We start from the raw sequence: 21,022 nt of genomic DNA on the forward strand, positions 1-21,022 counted from the left end.
ATCAAACAGACGAGCTACTGGAGCTTAAATTGCTCAAGAGGTTAATGCTGGTTCTGATAGAAAGGTGTCAGAATACACAGAGCATCGCAGTTTGTTGTGTATGGGGCGGCATAGCTGTAGACCAGTCAGGGAGCCCATGCTGACCCCTGTCCACCGCCGAAAGCACCAACAGTGGCACGTGAGCATCAGAACTGGACCACGGAGCAATGGAAGAAGGTGGCCTGGTCTGATGAATCAAGTTTTCTTGTACATCACGTGGTTGCCGGATTGCGTGTGCGTCGCTTATCTGTTGAACACATGGCACCAGGTGCACTATGGGAAGAAGGCGAGCCGGCGGAGGCAGTGATGCTTTGGGCAATGTCCTGCTGGGAAACCTTGGGTCTGCCATCCATGTGGATGTTACTTTGTCATGTACCACCTACTTAAGCATTGTTGCAGACCATGTTCACCCTTTCATGGAAACGGTATTCCCTGGTGGCTGTGGCTCTTTCAGCAGATAATGCGCCGCCACAAAGCAAAAATGCTTCAGGGATGGTTTGAGGAGCACAACAACGAGTTTGAGGTGTTGACTTGGCCTCCAAATTCCCAGATCTCAATCCAATCGAGCATCTGTGGGATGTGCTGAACAAACAAGTCCAATCCATAGAGGTCCCACCTCTCCACTTGCAGGACTTAAAGGATCTGCTGCTAACATCTTGGTGCCAGATACCACAGCACAGCTTCAGGGGTCTAGTGGAGTCCATGCCATGACGAGTCAGGGCTGTTATGGCAGCAAAAGAGGGTCATAATGTTATGCCTGATCAGTGTAACTTAGTTTTGCTTAATTCCATACATCTGACTAACCTGAACAACAAATGACCACGATTACACCAGAGTAAGGTGCAATACTGGTTATATGAATATAAAACAATGCCACGTTAAAGTAATTATAAATTTCAATGCTGTCCGATCTGTACTTCAGTGAAATAATCATTTAAATGTTCAAATACTTGTGCAAGTATTCAAGCAAGTGAAGCTTTTTAATGGAAGAATTCATGCCTCAAAAGAACAAATGTCCAACACAACAGCAAACACAGACCTAGGGCAATGAAAAGACTGAGTATGTGCAGAATGTTTTTTATTTCTTTCATAATTCATTTTTGAATGCAGGAGTCCTTGTTTTTTTATTTCATTTTATTGCGGCATTCACACCACAGTTAAGGTTAACGCTCTATTCAGCCTTGAGACCTTTACACTAAACAAATTCCAAGAGGCATCCGGCAAAAGTAAACAGGTGTTGAAGTCATACTTAGTTCAACATCGTGTTTCTCAAAAGTGCAGAAGGTCAGACTAAAAGACCCCTCAAACACAGCTCACTTTTCTTCCCATATAATGGACTCCGAAGCCTTTATGCGAGAGACTCTCTTCTCGCGGTTCTGCTGAAGTCTGCGGAGGACAGGGGCGCTTCCACTCTCCCCCGCCCAGGGCGAAGAGCTCGAGACCGACCCGCCAGCGGGGGAATCTGAGGAAACATTGACCTGAAGTTTTAGTTAAGTGGCTGTGTTATAATGCAGCTCACAACATTCATCACCGATCAATAAATGAGATTTTAAGCACTGATGTGAAGGACATGTTGCCTCAAAGTGCAACCAATTAGGCCCAGTCTTATTCTGATACAACAACCTGCCAACGTTTCCTTTTACACAACTACCATTAAAAGAAGATTCTTTTTAATCTCAAAATAATGTCTTTTTACAGTAAAGAAATATCTGGAAATTCTAAGAAAACTACCTGAGAAGCAAACTTGCATAAAACATTGTTAACTTGTTTTCAGAGCAATAAATAAGCATGAACCTCAATAAATGTGGACTTAAAGGGATAGTTCACCCAAAACTGAAAATTAGCCCATGATTTTCTCACCCTCAAGTAAGGTGTGTATGACATTCTTCTTTCAGACGAATACAATCAGAGTTATATTAAAAATCTTCCAAGCTTTATAATGGCAGCAAATAGAGGATATGATTTTGAAGCCTAAAAAGTGCATCCATCCATTATAAAAGTAATCCTTCTGAAACTAATCGATAGGTTTGTATAAGAAAAATATCCATATTTAAAACTTTTAAAACTAAAATAACTCGTTTTCGGCAGACGGCCTACACAAGTCAACTTGCGGTAAAAGAGTAATCCTTGACACGATGTCTGACGTAGTTACTTCATGAAGTTTTAAAGCTGCAGTCCGTAACTGTTTGCGCTCTAGCGGTTAATAAACAGCACTGCATGCGTCTTGCGGAAGAACAGCCGGAGCTACTTCTCTCTGTTTATGTCTATGGCTCCTCCGCTGCCGTTCCTACCAGACCGGCCTGAAATAGTCCCAATATAAACACTTATTATAGGATTCAGGGTAAGACAAAAACACGGTTTGGAAAATGGATTTGTGTTGTACATTCTCATTTTATCATTTTTGTAAATCTTGAACACAAAATTTAGTTACGGACAGCAGCTTTAAATATGGATATTTTTCTTACACAAATGCATCGATTCGCTTCAGAAGGCCTTTATTAAAGGATTAGTTCACCCCAAAATGAAAATTTCCCCAAAATGATTTTTCATCATATAGCTAATGGTTTTCAATTGCAATCAAAATGCTGAAGGTCCAAATCAATGCAGTTTCAAAAGAAGGGCTTCAGAGGCTCTGCACGATCCCAGATGAGGAATAGGGTCTTATCTAGCCAAACCATTGGTCATTCTCAAAATAAAAGTGAATATACTTTTTAACCTAAATTGCTCATTTTGCGCTGCTCTGTGACACCGGAAAGGTCATGTGAAGACTAATACAAACATCCTTTAGCGAAAAAAAAGTTAAAACAACGATATCGGACGCTTTTGAAGATGAAAATGGAGAGTTTTTGCTAAAGGCCGTTTGTATTAGTCTTCGCACGAGCACTTTGTAAACACACGGGCGGTATTTCTGCCTACGTCTAGCGTGACCTTTCGTGATTACGTCATTCTTAACACCTTGCAGAGCTGCGCAAGATGAGCAATTTCGGTTAAAAAGTATATTCATTTTTATTTTTTATTTTGAAAATGACCGATGGTTTGGCTAGATAAGACCCTATTCGTCATCTGGGATCACGCAGAGCCTCTGGAGCCCTTCCTTTGAAACTGCATTGATTTGGACCTTCAGCTGTTGGTTGCAATTGAAAACCATTAAATGATGAAAAATCCTGGAATGTTTTCTTCCCGAAAACTAAATTTATTTTCGACTGAAGAAAGAAAGACATGAACATCTTGGATGAGATGGGGGTCAGTAAATTATCAGGAAATTTTAATTTTGGGGTGAACTAATCCTTTAACCCCCTGGAGCCGTGAGGATATATTTTGTGATGGATGGATTAAAATTCAATTCCTCTAATCACTGCCATTATAAAGCTTGGAAGAGCCACGACATTATTGAATAACTAAGACTGGTTAAATAATTTTTTAAATTATTTAGTTGTTTGTAGGTATATATATAAATATATACCCCTAACACGTAACAAATGCATTTAAAATAAATAATTTAAGTACCCAATTGTAACTTCTTTTTTGAGTTTATAAGCTTTACAGCTGAGGGGATAAAAAATAAAGGAAAACAAATAGAGAAAAAAACACCTGAAAATGTACATCTACATGTATACATTCAGCAGACACTTTTATCAAAAGTGACTCACATTGCATTGAAGGCACACATTTTACATTTGATCAAATTATTATTTTTTTTTAAATCAGCAAATAGTCAGAATTAAATTGTTTTCGTTTACGGTTTGCTGATTCCCCCAGCCCAATAATAAGCTTTAGGATTGACCAGGCTTGTAAAAGCTGAAGTACATTTAAATGAAGTTGTCCGGGCCTGAGACGGAGTAAAGGAAGAGATGGTACCTTTGGGTTTAGATGGAGGAGGTGGGTCAGGGTTAGGGTCAGGGTTAGATGGGGTCCCTTTTTCATCCCCCATGGCCCGCCTCCTTCTCTGGAGCACCATCTGAAGCTCCGCCTCCCCAACATTACGGCTGAAGCGTTTTTTCGATTCCACCTTTCGAGGGCCAGGCCTCCTCATGGAAACCTGGAGAACCAGCCAATACACTTACATTAATACAATAAGCAGTAATAAGCCATCACAAGAGGTGATAATAGTGATTTTACGGCAGTTAAGAAGTCCCTAAAAATTCCCATAACTATGGTAAAATCACCAACACAATGTTTAATAAATCACAGTATTTATTAGCATGACGTTTGCTGCAAGTAAAGTTCAAGTGTTTGGGGTTAGTAAGATTTTTTTAAGGAAAAAAATACTTTTATTCCAAAAGGATGCATTAATTGATTAAAAGTGACAGTAAAGACATTTATAATGTAAAAGAGATTTTTATTTCAAATAAATTCTGTTCTTTTGAACTTTCTATTCATCTAAGAATCCTGAAAGAATGTATCACGGTTTCTACATAAATATGAAGCCGCAGAAATGTTTTCAACTTTGATAATAATCAGAAATGATCATAAATCAAATCATCATATTAGAATGATTTCTGAAGGGTCATGTGACACTGAAGACTGGAGTAATGATGCTGAACATTCAGCTTTGATCACAAGAGTAAATTACATTTTACAATATATTCAAATAGAAAACAGCTATTTTAAATAGTCAAATGTTTGTATGTGCACTTTTTAATCAATAGTCAACTTAATCCCAGATTTAATTTCCTTATCTGTAAGTATATAAACTATGTATAACCACTTAAATATGTTAAATTGTTGACCTTGCACATTTGATGCACATCACTTCAAAATTTCAGTACGATTTTTTTCTTCTATTAAGGAAGTCTTTATGCTGCATTTATTTAATCAAAAATACAGCCAAAAAATGTTTTGATAATATTAAAAATTGAAATAACTCTTTTGTTTTTTATTGTATTGTAAAATGTAATTTATTCCTGTGATGCAAAGCTGAATTTTCAGCACCATTCCTCCCGTCTTCAGAGTCACATGATCCTTCAGAAATCATTGCAATCATCCAGTAGTCAGGGTTTGAAGAGATCTTATCTTACCAGCATGCCCTGTAACTCCAGCACAGCCGATTTCCGGTTCTCAGACCTCTGCTCCTGTTATACAAATGTCAATATTTTTGATTCATAATATTTTGTCATTTCTGAACAGTTACTTTGTGAACATATAATTCACACGCAATGTAGCGTAGGCATGTGACCATATGCTTGTGTACTTCACAGACAGAGAAAATAGGAAACCTCTTCAAATGCAATAGTAATCACACTAACTGTACGTTGCAGGACGACCTGAAAGACCATGATGATGTGCAATTGTAAAAAAAAAAAACAGATCTGAAATAGTGAAGTATCGCTCACCTTCCATGCATTATCATCCTCTGATACAGCCTAAAAAGAAATCAAATGTCAAATATTTCAGTTTGTACTTTTATCAAAGGTCTTCATTGGCACTGGCACAATCAAGCACAATATTTAAGGCATGTCTATGAGTTCGATTATCTTTAAAAAGGTGTATTTCATGAAATCATTGCCCTACTGTGTGTTGTGCACACGCTCATATTTAATTTCCTTCACACGCTTGATTATTGTCATACAGACGGCGCCTCACTCCAAAGCACGGTTTATGTTCAGCAAAATAATTCAGCTGTGACGGACACACCTGTGGCGGTCTGAGAATAGGTTTAAGAACAATGCCTTTCTTGATTCTTTCCATCATTTCATCCACAGCTCTGGACTTCATGTCCTCCGTAATTGCGGGTTCTGTGAGGGAAATCAACACAGTATTCATTGAGGATGGAAGAGCAGCGTTTACTTCCCTTGATTTAACTTCAACTTCTAAATGACTGTATTATTTCTTCCTGATTTCGCATCTTTCTATCTGGAATCACACAGTCGAACATAAGACTGTCTTACTCGCAGTTTGAGTGGTGTCGTCTCCACCCTTCTTTCTGTTCCTCAAGGCCTTCAATGGGCTAAACATACAATTGATTGCCATTAATAACATTTTGAAGCATTTATGTTATATGTGCTGCTTTGTATTTTAATGTTTGGAATATTGAAAGGTGTTGAAGACTCACTCAATGACAGCTGAAGATGTAGGTGGAGGAGGAGGAGGTGGAGGAGGAGGTGGCGGTGGAGGGGGCGGCAGAGATGGCGGACCAGCTGGATTTTCATCCTCCTCTTTCGATTGGTCAGATTGGATTGAAGGAAGTTGCTCCATTTCTCTTAGTTTGTCCTGGAGTATCTTAACTAGTTAAATTAAACATACCGATTAAAATATGATGGCCTGGTTTCACAGACAGGGTTTAGATTTAAGCCAGGATTAGGCCTTTTATAAAAGTGCCTTAGAAAACAACATTACTGGTGTGCATCTTGAGACAAAACAATGAGATATTTTAGGATAAAAGTTGTTTTCATGGGTTTCATAAGCCTTGTCTGTGAAACTAGGGGCACTTGTTTTTATAATAAAATAATAAGTCTGTTCAACAAAATATAGCGTTATAGTACACTGTAAACTTAAGGGATAGCAAACAAGTTGGCAAAACTCAAATCAATCGAGGCAATCATTTGCCTCAAATTTAAGTTAATACATTTAAAGTTTGAGTAAGCAGAACTTGCAGATTTTCATTTTGTACTCTCACATTTTAATTGTTCTGAACTTGAAATATTTGAGTAAGCAAATTTTAGTAGTGGAAACTTGACTAGCTAGTTCAATAAATGCCACCTTGCTAATTGGTCACACAATGCTTTGTAGCATTAGCATAGCATAGCACTTGTTGAATGAGGACAGCAATATAATACATTTAACATCTATCTGTTCTCAACAACATATAACAGAAACTCTTCTAAACTAGCATAACAAAACATTAAACACTAAATCTCCCACTAATGTAACCCTTGGCATTTACTGTCCCTTTTGAGTGTCATGGCAAAGCTTGCTGGGAAATAGAAATCTCAGCCCAGTTTTGGTGACATTTAAGTTAGTCTAAATTCAAAGAAACAAGTTCATAAAACTCAAAACAATGAAACAATGCAGAAAAAGAAAAAGAAAGTTCTAAATACTCATAAAAAATCATTTGTTTGATCTAATTTGTTTCATTTGAGTTGGCTCTACTCAAACCAATTCATTATTTTGAGCTTTAGGGTTTACAGTGCTATAAAATTAATGTGAAATCATTTGGTAAGAACATGATGAAAAATGTTTGAGTTCATATGGAAACTCAGGTTGCAGATTTTAATATCTTGGCCAATTTGAGTTCGAGACATTGTTGAGATCTCTTCTGAAAAGGGACTTTTTCAGCATTTTTTTATTGGAATTAGACCTACTTTCCTTCTGAAGTGCAGTAACAGATTTCTGCTCCTCTCTCAGCTGAGTCTCAGCCTGGTTTCTCTCTTTCTCGCTGATCTCCAGCTTTGTTCTCACTGCAGTCAGATCTGTCAGAGCGTTGAGGTCCTCGGCTGCTGTGTGTGACATCTACATCGTGTCAATTTGAAAAAAAAAAGATACCGTTAAAGCTGATTCAAATATCGCATTGGTTTGACAGCAATTTTTTTTTTGGAACTATTTACTTATTATATTTAATTATTTAAATATACATAACAACTACTGTATAACTATGGTATAATTAAAAATATATAAATATTAAAAGAATAAAATGCACAGCTGATATTAATATATATATGTATATGTATGTATATATATATATATATATATATATATATATATATATATATATATATATATATATATATATATATATATATATATATATTCGTTTGCCTCCAACATTATCATCAGAACATCAGAACATCTCCACACACAGACACACACACACACCTAGCCCTCACAGGAGACTGTGCAGTTCACTTTCTGTGAAAAAAAAAACTTGTTCTGTGTGATTTATAAGCATTTTGAAAAGTGAGGACATGGGGAACGTCCTCATATTTCACCCTCTTTTTGTAATACCTGTGTCATACCCATGTCATTATACACATTTGTGTCCTGATATTTCACAAAAACATGCCCACACACACACACACACACACGCACACGCACACGCACACGCACACGCACACGCACACGCACACGCACACGCACACGCACACGCACACGCACACGCACACGCACACGCACACACACACACACACACACACACACACACACACACACACACACACACACACACACACACACACACACACACACACACACACACACACACACACACACACACACACACACACACACACACACACACACACACACACACACACACACACACACACACACACACACACACACACACACACACACACACACACACACACACACACACACACACACACACACACACACACACACACACACACACACACACACACACACACACACACACACACACACACACACACACACACACACACACACACACACACACACACACTCACTCACCTGGTCTTGGTAACAGAGTCGTATCTCCTCCAGAGCTTTGCTGATGTCAGTCACTTGACTCAGAGCCTGCTGTAGTTGTTTCTCAGTCTCTGCGTTCTGAATCTGTCTCTGGGTTTCCCTCTGTTTCACCAGCATCTGTAGGAGCCGATCAATCGCTCGATCAATCAATCACTCGATCAATCACTCGATCAATCACACGATCCAAACTGCTCACACTTGTAACTCAGAGTCTTTCTTTCAAAACCTGATCTCATGCTTTCATTCAGTTGCACATCAGTCCACATAATCATTGTTTCAAACACAAGATTATTATAATATGTAATGATCATGAGGCTTTGTGCTATAACAGAGTTTGCTGCCAATACAGTAAATGTTCTCACTGTACGATACGACTGAATCTACTGTAGTTTATCTTTATAAGGGTGAGTTACAGTAATGTGGCAGACTCTACCATGGTGATCGGTTTACAGTATCACATGGCATACATACTGTAATGAAACATGCTATATTTGATGCCATCTGTCTCCCTTCTTCTGATTTCTGATCAGTCTGATGTTACACCGTCATTGACTATTTCCTCTCCCTTATACTCTTATAATCTTTCTGGGTATACGTAGGCGTAATGGTTACAAACTATACAAACTGTATATTCTCTTCACTTACACTAACCCTAACCCCTTAACCTACCCATCACACAAAACTTTCTGCATTTTTACATTTGTTTAAACCACATTCTGTATTTATAAGTTTCCTCATGGCCATGGGGACAAAAAAAAAATGTCCCCGCAAGGACATGGATTTAGGATATTGCATCTTTATGGGAACATTTTGTCCCCATAATGAAGAGTTTACCAGGCCACACACACACACTTTGACAAAGTAGTTATAATCTAACATAAATTGCTTGTAATGTAAAAAGAATTAATTACATATGGTTATACATATCGGAAATTGCAAACAATGTCTATATAATCAATATCTATAGAAATCTATGATAGAAATCTATATCAAATGATTGATTGATTAACCATTAAGATCAGTTGGTTTAAATAACAGACAAATCTATTAAACTGAACGAGAGGAGATGCAAATCAAAAGTTTGATATTAAGAGCTTTATGAAAGGCAGTGACTGTGAATGAAACATTTATAAAGATATGTAGTGAAAAGGATAATTTGTGGTTTTGTGTATTGTACTCACACATTTGAAAATATGCTGAAATGTTTGAAAAATTGATGATCTGTTGTGATATTAGTACTATGAGTTTTGAAAATGTACACCTTGCTTGTGAAAATAGTACCAAAGCGAATTAAAAAAAACTGTAATTGTTCATGCAGCGAATTATCTGAAAGACTTTCATTCAACAGAACAAAAACCTCAATATAATCAGCCCACACAGCAACAAAATTTGGTTTGGGAAACCAAAAATCAACCCATCCATTATCTCCCTGAAATTTCAGATAACAAGAAGCGTGCTTGTTGAAAAGCAGAAACGGCGAGCAGGAAAGGGAAGTGAAAGTTTGTCATGCGTCGGACTGTTTGGACTCTCACTTCTCACCTCCATTCACTGCCTTTTCGTTCAGCTCGCAAGAACCGCGGGCCTAAACCACCAGGCGCGACCCCCGCGGAGGCACAATTACAGGGAAAGCGCCTGTGCTTGACGAGTAAACCGGCGAGTCTCTTTGTGCGATGACGGCCTGTTTTTTCTCCCTTTCGAATAAGTCCGTCATTAGACCCTCTGTGACTAGAAAAAAACACTGAACAAGAAGAAGATGAATGTGTTTTCAAAACAGAGGGGAAACAGACAAATGGAAGGGGTGGCGATAAAGAATGTCATTCAAGCTGTGTGGTGTGTGGCCACACATTCAGAATGAGTTTGAGTGGTGCGCGAACCGTCGGGGGTCCCTTTCACAGGTGAAGGCCCCCTGTTGGGACCCCCATTATGTCTGTGTCTGCAAATGGGGAACAATATACACAAAGCCGACAAAAGAGATGGCACATAGGAAGTGTCAAACAAGGACAGGGGTTTAAAGAGCTGCCGATTTTCAAACTGCCACCTCGATGGGTGCTAATTACCGCAGGAAGAGGCGAGTGATGCAAAGACAGATGCCACTTTTATGCGGAGATGCTCATTTAGACTGAATGAGCGCTAAACCTACTGGTATTAACAGAGCTATAGCAGGACTGGCATGGTCAATGTGTGTGTGCCTGTCTGTGTTATCTCAGTCCAGTGTTTTCTCTTCTTTGTTTCGTGTTTGTTTCATTAATGCAGGTCCATAGTTGTAAGTGTGAATTGACCCGATCCAGCCCAAAACTCCCATGGCCCTTGTACACACTCGACTAAATCGGAAGACACTGCACTTCCTCCCATCTATTGTCTATTGATTCAGATATTGCCGTGTTGTCTGCCAGGGCTCTTAGGCCTCTGAACGAGAAGTGTTTTTATGTCCCATCTGGAGAACAGACATTCAGTAACTGTGATTACATTGTTTATGTTGAATGAACATACCTTGTAGCCAGAGCTTGACGATAACTTTTTTGCGCACCAGACACTGTGGCTAGTGTGTTTTTCCAGAGTTACTAGCCGCCACTCAGCAATTTCACTGGTCACAATTTTGACATCGAGACAATGGGGAAAAACTTGCAAACATTTTTAATATTATCGAATAATTCGGCAGCATGTTGACTGCTGTCACTTTAAGACCTGATGCGCAAATCTATTTTCTTTCTCAACTGTTTGTTTACGTAAAACATAACCGCGTTTACGCGGATATTCGCCAATACCGGCATTTTGACATTATTTTGTGTGTATTTGACTGTTTAAGCACAAAAAGCAGCGACAAAAACTCAGTTCAATTGTGAGAAGCAACTTTATGCGACTGTGGGTGTGAGCACAAAATCTGTGTGACTGATTAAACATTTTGCGCAATATGCTCGATCCCACAGCGAAATTCAAGCCAATGGGATGAATATTGTTGGGTTTCTCAGAAGCGGAAGTCGTCATAGTTGGGTAAACTTCTATAGAGGTGAATGGATGACTACATTCCATACATTTCTGTTTCCCATTTGCTCAAATAGCAAAAGAAAAACTCTACAATAGTGTTTTACACAACTTTCAAAAGAAAGAAAAAATAGAGAGAATTTGATAACAGCAGTTGGAAGAGAGAAAGATGTTAACTTTATCGTCTCTTCCACAGCCGCTGTAGGCTCACAGCAGCGCTTACAATTTGATGCAAAGGTAATATAATACAAAGTATAGTGTTATAAATACATACTTTTTAAACAAATTAAAAATATATATAAAACGTTGCAGGATTTATAATGCTGACGACCGTTAAAACACGTCATCACAGTCTGTGAAAAGTGTACGCACCATCTTCCTCGTGAAATCTCGGCGACATTTCGATAATGTGGTCGCACCTTTGTTATTTTTGATGCTTTAAACCCACACGTTATTTTTCACACAACCAAACATCAAGTTTAATTTATTACAATAAACACTTCCTGTTGGTTGCGCGCTCTTGTGAACAGCTTGTTTCACATACAGTTTGCGGCACGCAAGTAATTTCAAGCTTGTTGCGCTTCTTCTTTTTTTTTCTTCGCGATGTAATAAGCGGTTATCGGGAGTGTAACATTTTAATTACAAACTCCGTAGTCTTGATGGATCATGTTTACATTCAAATGTAAAGTCATCTAACATTACGTGGAATTGAACCCAAAGCCCAAAGTAGGCTGTATCTGAATTCAGTCAGATTTACAGACTAGAAAGTGATCCGTTTTTGTGTCACTGTGTGTGGAATTGACAGTCTTGTTTCAAACAATGGGTGAGTAATTAGCTCCATTATGTTTTGTTGCTTCATAAAACCCTGTATTGCTAAATATTGTGTTTATAGTGCATTTTCAATAAATTATCTGCTGGATTCACTGTCTTTACCCAGTAAAAAAATATTGTGATTTTAATGGTATTTTACTGTAAAAATGCTACGGTGAAGAACAGTTAATTGGTTAACAGAAAGTTTCCGTACTATATACGGTGAATAACTGTAATAGATCTAACCTTACATTTCATTTAATTTTACAATAAAATACCGTTAAATTTACAGTTTATGGAAGTGAAAAAGAACAAGTCATTGTGTAATTTACAGTGAAAACCCGTAAATTGACATTCCCAGAATTCCCTGTGTGACACTTCGCATTTGATGTATTTTCATTGCAACAACTATGTTTCTTCTTAGTTCTTTCTAATCAGTTATGTACATTAGGGTTTTATGTTACATCTGATGTTGTTAAATTAATGTTTATTGCATTTTTTAAATTTCATGTGTTTTACCATGATGGTGTTTAGTGTTTGTGTGAATGACACAGAGCACCTTCTATATATTAGTATTGTCCTCCTAAAAGCTGCTTGTGATGAGCTTTTATTCATCACGTGATTCTCATCACCACTGTGATTGGTTGTTGTCCGTATATATCAAAGGTACATAACAGATATTAGTATTTCAATAGGTTGGTAATTTAACATTATTTCAGTTAATGAAATATGTTTTTTTACCGTAAATTGTTTACAGTGTAAACATAATCATTACAATATAAACCTTTAAATTATACGGTTTTGAACTGTAATATATATATATATTTATAACCGTAATTATTACATTATAAGCCTTTAAATTATATGGTGCTGTCCCTAAAAACCTAAAACGTTACTGCCATATTTTTTTACGGTAAAGTTCTGGCAACCACAGCTGCCGTTTTTTACAGTAAATTTTACGGGGATTTTTTTTACAGTGTACCGTGGCAGAAATCGTGAATGAATTTGCGGCGCTGTTTACACCTGGTATTTTAAGATGCGTTTTGGTCGATCGGATCACAAGTGGACGACGCTTAATGCAGGTGTAGATGGGGTCTAAAATGTTTTGAGCTTGTCCACTTTCGACCACTTCCAGAGGTAGTCGAAAACACGGATGAGCTGATTTGCTGGCATTTTGGCAACAGGTCCTTTAGACAACATGGCCTCTAAATGAAAACAAATGTTAAAGGGCCCTATCTTGCACCCAGCGCAATTGACTTTGTACAGCGACGCATGTGTCATTCCTATTTTGCACCCGCGCAAAGCGCGCTTTTCCCTCCACAGAAGCACGTCGCTAAACTAGTGAATGCACTTGCGCTCCCTGGGCGGTTCAGCGCAAAAAAGGAGGCGTGTTCCGGCGCAAACAATCCCTGGTGCTATTTTGCTGTTCCATTAAACAATTGCGCCACTGACCAGAAAAAACCTAGTCTAAAGTCAGTGGCGCGTTGCGCGTTGTTCATTATGCTATTTTAAGGGCGCATGCTTGACCATAATGTATAGCGTGCACAACGCGCATATACTTTGCTCATGTAATCTACACAGATGCAACAGTTATTTTTGCAAATCATAAATTGTTACACTAAAAAAATATTAACACATGAGATGACGGAAATCATTGTAGTGTGCCACGAAGATGTGAAAAAATAGGCATAAATCTAGCTTACAAATGATTCAGGCTAATTGTAATAATTAAGGATAAGACCTGTTTGCCCAATAGTGGCAAGACATATATGAATATAAGGACATCTGACAAATTGGTTTGTCCGTCAAGAACCAGGAAAAAAAATCGACTGAAAAACTGAAAAAACTGAAAGACTGAAAAAAAAAAAGACTGTGAAATCACCTTTACCATAATGTACAACATTACAACTTCACTTCTCTGTCTTTCACTGCTCTTACAAGCACATCAGTCTCCTCGGCTGTGAACCGCTCCTGGCGTGCGCCTGGTAAATAACGCCATAATAATAGCAATCCATAATGGAACTTGCGCACCTGCTTTTAAAGGGAATGTTGGATGACGCTCGGATTGGTTTATTCACGTTACGCCCAAACCACACCTATGAATAATGAAGCTACTTCAGACCAACCCATTTTAGATTTGCGCCGGGCGCAAGAGCCATTTATCCCGCCGGGAAAATAGCAACAGCGCCGAGACCCGCCCACAAAGTTACTTGCGGTTCGCGCTTTGACACTTGCGTTTCAGATCGTTAAAATAGGGCCCAAAGGGGTGGTTGATTATTATTTCACTTTTTAGTGTGTAATGTTTGAGCATTAACAAAATCTGCAAAGTTACGACGCTCAAAGTTCAAAGCAAAGGGAGATATTTTCTTTTACAGAAATCACTTTTTAAGGACTACAACAAACGGCTGGTAGGGACTACAACGAGCTTCCTCCAGGGTTGGTGACATCACAAACTCTAAAACTTACATAAACCCGCCCCCGGGAAAACTCAACAAAGGCCATGTTGAGAAGAGGAAGAGTTGTTGTAGTAGAGCACATAGGAATCTGTTCAAGCTATCGCATCCGTCTTTTCACATTTTGCAATACAGTACGTCACACAAGTGCAATAGCATGTCATAAAAGCAAGATGAAACTAAACTATACCTGTTAAATCTTCATGCAGCAGATATTCTCTCATTATCATGACAGAATATGCTAATCAATGACTTGAAGACTAACCATCAACTAAGATTAATTCATCAACTAACCATTCAGAAACGTCCCGACTCATTCTAAGTTGTCACTTCTTCTTGAGTCTCTCCATCATTGTCCGACTCCGGTTTGAACATAAAAGACTGAACAGTTTCTGACATTTTCATTGCTGTCGTAATCGGAGCTGCTAACACGAGCTCTTGAAGCTCCGCCCTCTTCTTGAAAGGGGAGCATGAGCTCATTTGCATTTAAAGGGACACTTTTTTTGTTGCTCACCCTCAAAAAGTGATAATTTTAAAATGCTCTAAAAATGATCTCTTGGGTATTTTGAGCTAAAACTTCACATACACACTCTGGGGACATCAGAGACTTGTTTTACATCTTGTAAAAAGGGGCATTATAGGACCCCTTTCAATTAAAATCAGCATGTGTGAATGACTTGGCAGCTGCCCTAGTTTTTGGCTGTCTATGTTGTGCTATCTGTCTAACTTCAGTTATCCTTGTTCTTGAAGTTTTGTCAAATAAGATTATTTCAGATTTCTCCAATTCAAAGAGTACCTGGTGTGCAAAAACTTCAGCATGCTGCCTGAGTCCTTGCTCCATTTCGAGCTTCTGAGACATCTCTGTAAACTCTTCTGTAACCAGGTGGGACACTGGGGACAGAAACCACAGTCAGTCTGTGGTTCTGTACGTGCTCATCAGTGGGAAAATACATTCGGCTGACTCACCTCTTTTAATTTTATTTACAGTTCTGCTCTGCTTACTGAACTTCCTCAGAAGGGCCTCTTTCTCCCCGACCTCCAAAAGCATCTTAACAATAGAGAAAGAGTTTAAAGTTTAATGAAATTCAAAGTCTTAGGATTTCCACTCACATTTAATTAAAGTAGGGCATGATGAGAATAATAAAAATACAAAAAATACTGTTAACATTGTTTTTTGGGGCAAATGGTTCATCATTTTGTCAGAATGCTCTGATGTGAACATGTAATATAAACATACAAGTGCAGTCATAAATTGACATATGACTTGCAGAATCTGCAAAGTGTTTTAACAAAATAGGATGGATCATAAAAATGGCAAAAAAAAAAAAAAAACGGTTTCTGATTTTCCAGATAACGAATGAAGTGCCATGAAACTCGCAGCATTATTTAATGTGTTGACGTAATTTCCACTGAAACGGGAAGACGGGGCGGGACATATCGAACAGCTCCTCCCCTTTTTTAAATGTCCAATAGAGTTTAGTTTATATCACAGCTCGGCCAGAGCCGTTGAGCTCAGTAAAGCCGCAGTTTCTCCTAATCTTGAACTGTTTCTCCTCCTGATCTCCTCCATATCACTTTAAATTACAACTTTCTGTGCAGAATTCAAACGGCTCCGATACATTTTCCGGTTTGTGCCGACTCGATCATATGATCCGCTCTCGTGTCTCTGGACCGGAGCTGTGGCGGTTCACGGGACACTAACGTGAAACCAGACTTCATTCACCGCAATGGAAAGCATATTTACACTGTCTAAATTGTTCCCTATCCCCTGTATAGTGCACTATGTGCCATTTACCATGTACAAAATAGTAAACGTTTGAACAAGTGACCAATTTCAGCCTCAGCGTCTGTTTATAATATTGGGGGCGGGGCATCAGATTCTAGAGAGCATTTGATTGGACCGAAAATCTGAGGAGAAGCTGAAGTGCATAGTGGTCATCAAAATCATTGATCCACATTGGCGGAAGTGTAAGTTTTGAATGCTTATATATTTTAAATTTAAATGTTGTCACTGTTTTGGAGCACACTAGCTTATAGATAACAGTAAGACTAACTTCAATTTTGGTTTCATGGGGACTTTAAGAATCGAGTATGAAAATGAAACTTTTTAACAAGGTCGTAAATTCGGCTGACGGCTATTATTTTGTCTTGAGGACTGCATAACACCTCACCATCTAAAATAGATTATTACTACATAAAATAAAAGTAATTTTTATTAAATTATTATCCAAAAAAATTTAAATTATTAAAGTTTTGTAGATTCTGCAAGGTGTGCACATTTATGACCACAACGTTTTGCATGTCTAACATTCATGGCGTTCATGTGATTGTGGTCCCATTTGCAGGCACCATTATACCTTTTCCTTCAAATCTTCCTTCTCTTTCTTAAGAAGCTCCACCTGTTCACTGAGTTGAAATTTCTCCCCAAGCAGCCGGTCCACAGATGACTGTAGTTCTGTAGTTACAAACAGATTGGACAGGCTTATGACTATGTATTCTTTCGAGATTTGTGCTATTTAGAAGTGAGGCTACGGGTCCCACCTCTAATTTGGTTCTGACTGATGAGAAGCGGATCTTCACCGCACTCTTCCTCAGGGGCCGAGCTGGGATCAGCCTCAGGGTCCAGGTTCAGGATGGAGAGGTGTTCTGGCATTTCTTGAATCAGGGGAAGTATAGCTTGACTTTGCCTCTTCAGTACCTTGAAATCTTTTGTCACCTGTGGGTTCAAAAGTCCCAAAGATTGAGAAATGGTTGACTTTTTTCACCATGTTAAGCCAATATGAGGTTTGTCGCAACCCTTTCTTTATCCAATATCCAATATCCAATATGAACAATACCCTATATATCATTTGGTGCCATAGATCTGTCCTTAATCTGTCCTTGAGTTGAACTCAGTTTCACTCTTAAAAAAAAAGTTTCAAAAGGGTGTTTTCACATGTTTGGTTCCTCAAAGATCCTTTTAGTGAACAGTTCTTGAAATAATCTTTTGTGAAATGGAAAGATTTCATGGATGTTAAAGGTTCTTCACAGATGCCAATAAAGAACCGTTATTTTTTGAGAGTGTTGGATAAGTGACTCAGTTTGGAGAACGTAATAAAGCTTGTAACTGATGGGGATGTGAAAATACTCAACAGAACAAATACAGAATAAAGCTGTTTGCCTTGCGGGAAAAGGGAAGTGCTCCTACCTTCAGTGCTAAAGCTTCTGCGGTCTCCCTGCAGGACCGCTCGATCTGAAACTGCATCTCTAAAACATCCAGCTCCTTGAGCAGTTGAGAAGAGGCTGAAGGTTAAATAAATCAGATTAGCACGTTTTCAGTGACACTTTCAGGTAGTTGCATTTGAGCAAGGTTCAGCCATAAAGGATTTTCTCACAGTACGAGTTGATATGAGGATATTGCAATACTTAAAGACTCACCCTCCTCCATCCTTGACAGCTTTTCATTCGCCTCATCTCGCTCTTTCTCCAGAATCTCGCACTGTATCGTAATTTATACAATGATAGTCATTTTGAAAAAAATTGCACAATCCATTACTGAAATATGACTAAAGCAGTTAAGCAAGGACTGTGTTTGCAGAGAATCATTGGCTAAGTTCATATTGCATCCGTGACTCTCACATTTGGAAATGTATTTCTCATATTTGCCATGTTATTAAGACGTTGCTTGTAGAAGGGGCCTGATTTTATCCACCTCCATTGGTCTACTATTTCTATAATATGCAGTAAGAATATTGTAGTGTGCGAATGTTCTGGAACAGCAGATGACCTGCTACATTTGCCAAAATGTGTGGCACACATACGCTGCAAAAGACCGTATCCCACAATGCAATCTGCCCGGCCAGGACAGCTAACTCAATTGTGGACCACAAAACCAGTCATAAGTCGCATGTGTGGCAACATTGTATGGGTCAAGATAATTTTTCTTTAATGCCAAAAATCATTTGGATATGAAGTAAAGATCATGTTCCATGAAGATATTTAGTAAATTTCCTATATCAAAAAGTTATTATTAGTAGTAATATGCATTGCTAAGGACTTCATTTGGTCAACTTTAAAGGCGATTTTCTCAATATTTAGATTTTTTTTGCACCCTCAGATTCCAGATTTAAAAATAGTTGTATCTCAGCCAAATATTGTCCTATCCTAACATTATCATACATCAATGGAAAGCTTATTTATTCAGCTTTCAGATGCATCTCAATTTCAAAAAATGGTTTTGTGGGTCCAGGGTCACAATTAAGCATGCAAAGGTCATGTGACATTAATCTAGCGTATTGTTTAAAACACGTTTTCACGTTGCGTGCTGTTTTAAAAAGACTTATATAGTGTATACTGTGCTATGTATTCTGACAAAGCCAGATTTACTTAAGCAGAAATTACCTCAATGTCTCTTTCATCGTCTGAGGACAGGGCGTTCTCCTCCTCAGAATCTAAGAGGACAGCAGTTTTTGAGTTGTTCATGCGTTTCATATACAGTAGGCCTATATTTATAGTATTACTAAAAGGTAGCCATATTAATAAATAAAAAAACAGCATTCTAAACGTTTCTTCATTGAAGTTGCATGGTAATCTGTTATCTGTACAAATGTGTATTCACAATATTCTGTGGTCAAATGTTTTTGTATGACCATTGTTTCTAGTAATTCATTTCCTACATTGCTCTGTTTGACTGTTTGAATTGCATTATCAACTAATGTATACATAAACATATTTCATGACCCAGCTTATCCAGTAGAATGAAAGACAATTACAATTTAGAATGAAAATTTCAAAACGAGAAAAAATGCATCCAACCTGAAATTCTTTCATCCGATTCAAGACTCCACATAATTTCTCAAGCTTCTTGTTAGCGCCTGATCTTCTAAACCGCTCTCTGTTTATGTGTGTCTGTCGCTCTCTGTATGACAGTGTACTCTGTAGGAAGAACTGAAACTAGGTACTGCTCTGCTTTTATTTCTTCCTATTTTGTTACGTAAATCCTTATAAAAGTCCATTCTGCTTTGCCCTTTATGGTTAACCGAGTCAACAGTGGCTGTTTAGAAATGGACTTGATAAAGCAACATTCATTATGCTTCATTATGCTTTGCCCCTTGTGAGAGCATGGATTTGGTTTAGTGACCCAGTCTGAACAAATGCAAAACACATTTATGCACTTGTATCCAAAGAATTTAAGGTCACACCGCAAAACATGCATTTCTTATTTAGTATTTTTGTCTTGTTTAAATATCTAAAAATTCAAAATCAAGATGCGTTTACTAGATAAGTAAAATGAAGTGAGGTTTTGCTTAAAACAAGCAAAATTATCTGCCAGTGGTGTAAAAAAAATTATCTTGTTTCTGTTTAAAATCTTGTTTCCTGTTTCTGTCTCCTTTTGAGTGTCATGGCAAAGCATGCTGGGAAATAGAAATCCCAGCCCAGTTTTGGTTGAATTTAAGTTTGTCTAAATTAAAAGAAACAAGTTCATAAAACTCAAAACAATGAAACCATTCAGATGACTTAAAATGTGTCAGTTTTGAGAACTCAAAAGAAAAAGAAAGTTCTAAATACTCATAAAAGTTCATTTGTTTGAACTAATTTGTTTAATTTGAGTTGGCTCTACTCAAAACAATAATTATTTTGAGTGTTAGGGTGCCATTAGGCAGTTAAACTATGAATTAAGATATTATTTGGTGCCCTTATGAACACATTTTCCTGTGAGGATGTCTCCACGGCATCAGGTCAGGTTGTGCTTTTCTTCTGGTGATATGTTTTGAAATTTTGCCCCCAGGTCCACAAAAGCACACATATTTCCGAATGCAGCATTACAGTAATGAGAGTACTTTAGGATTAAACATGACGTAAAGAGGCTGACTGATAGGAGGTCAAGGGTGGGTCATTGGGTCATTATACCGTACCATGCGAGAAGTCCGAGTTATTGACTGTTTACCCGAACACAAACATACAGTGAACATTGATTAAATCAGTCAGTATCAGCTGTGCAGTTTACAACATAAAGGGCCAGTGTTTACATGTTTAGAAACGCATAAACCGAACAACGCGACAGAAAACAGAGCAAGAGGGAGAAAGAGGACGGGTCAGATTCAGGGCTGTGAGACGCGACGCGATGCGATGTGACAGGGCAGCCTGGAAGATACGAGTGGCCCCTCCGTGACTTCACTGCGCTTGCAAACAAACCTAAACTTGGTGATGCCAGAAGGGCAGGTTTTTATAAAGGAGACTCACACATTTTTTTTTTCGTTTTTTTTTTTTTTTACTGGAATAGGAGCTTGTTTATGAAATATTTGTCAAAAAGT

The 21,022-nt window shown here is 38.2% G+C and overlaps 1 protein-coding gene across 1 annotated transcript; it reads right to left on the minus strand.

The window, feature by feature from the left end:
- Window positions 1–1,002: 1,002 nt before the first annotated feature.
- Window positions 1,003–19,654, minus strand: shtn2 (shootin 2). The gene is made up of 17 exons (XM_079842878.1): window positions 19,524–19,654; window positions 19,110–19,159; window positions 18,147–18,207; window positions 17,917–18,011; window positions 17,271–17,445; window positions 17,087–17,184; window positions 15,696–15,777; window positions 15,526–15,620; window positions 8,467–8,601; window positions 7,341–7,488; window positions 6,092–6,263; window positions 5,928–5,986; window positions 5,674–5,774; window positions 5,373–5,402; window positions 5,058–5,111; window positions 3,898–4,078; window positions 1,003–1,501 (listed from the first exon to the last, which is right to left on the minus strand). The coding sequence occupies exons 1-17, from the start codon at window positions 19,555–19,557 to the stop codon at window positions 1,353–1,355; spliced, it is 1,719 nt and encodes a 572-aa protein (XP_079699004.1). The 5' UTR covers window positions 19,558–19,654; the 3' UTR covers window positions 1,003–1,352.
- Between the last annotated feature and the right edge of the window lie 1,368 nt (window positions 19,655–21,022).

Source organism: Gobio gobio, assembly GCF_949357685.1.
Source record: "Gobio gobio genome assembly, chromosome: 2".
Taxonomy (NCBI): Eukaryota; Metazoa; Chordata; class Actinopteri; order Cypriniformes; family Gobionidae; genus Gobio; species Gobio gobio.

What these genes read in the sequence shown, in the direction of transcription:
- shtn2 (XM_079842878.1), bottom strand. Translation starts at nt 19,557, where the DNA reads ATGTGGAGTCTTGAATCGGATGAAAGAATTTCAG. An exon ending in GCTGTCAAGGATGGAGGAGG is followed by an intron (nt 18,012 to 18,146) that starts GTGAGTCTTTAA and finishes TTTAACCTTCAG; the next exon opens with CCTCTTCTCAACTGCTCAAG. An exon ending in TGTAAATAAAATTAAAAGAG is followed by an intron (nt 15,621 to 15,695) that starts GTGAGTCAGCCG and finishes TTCTGTCCCCAG; the next exon opens with TGTCCCACCTGGTTACAGAA.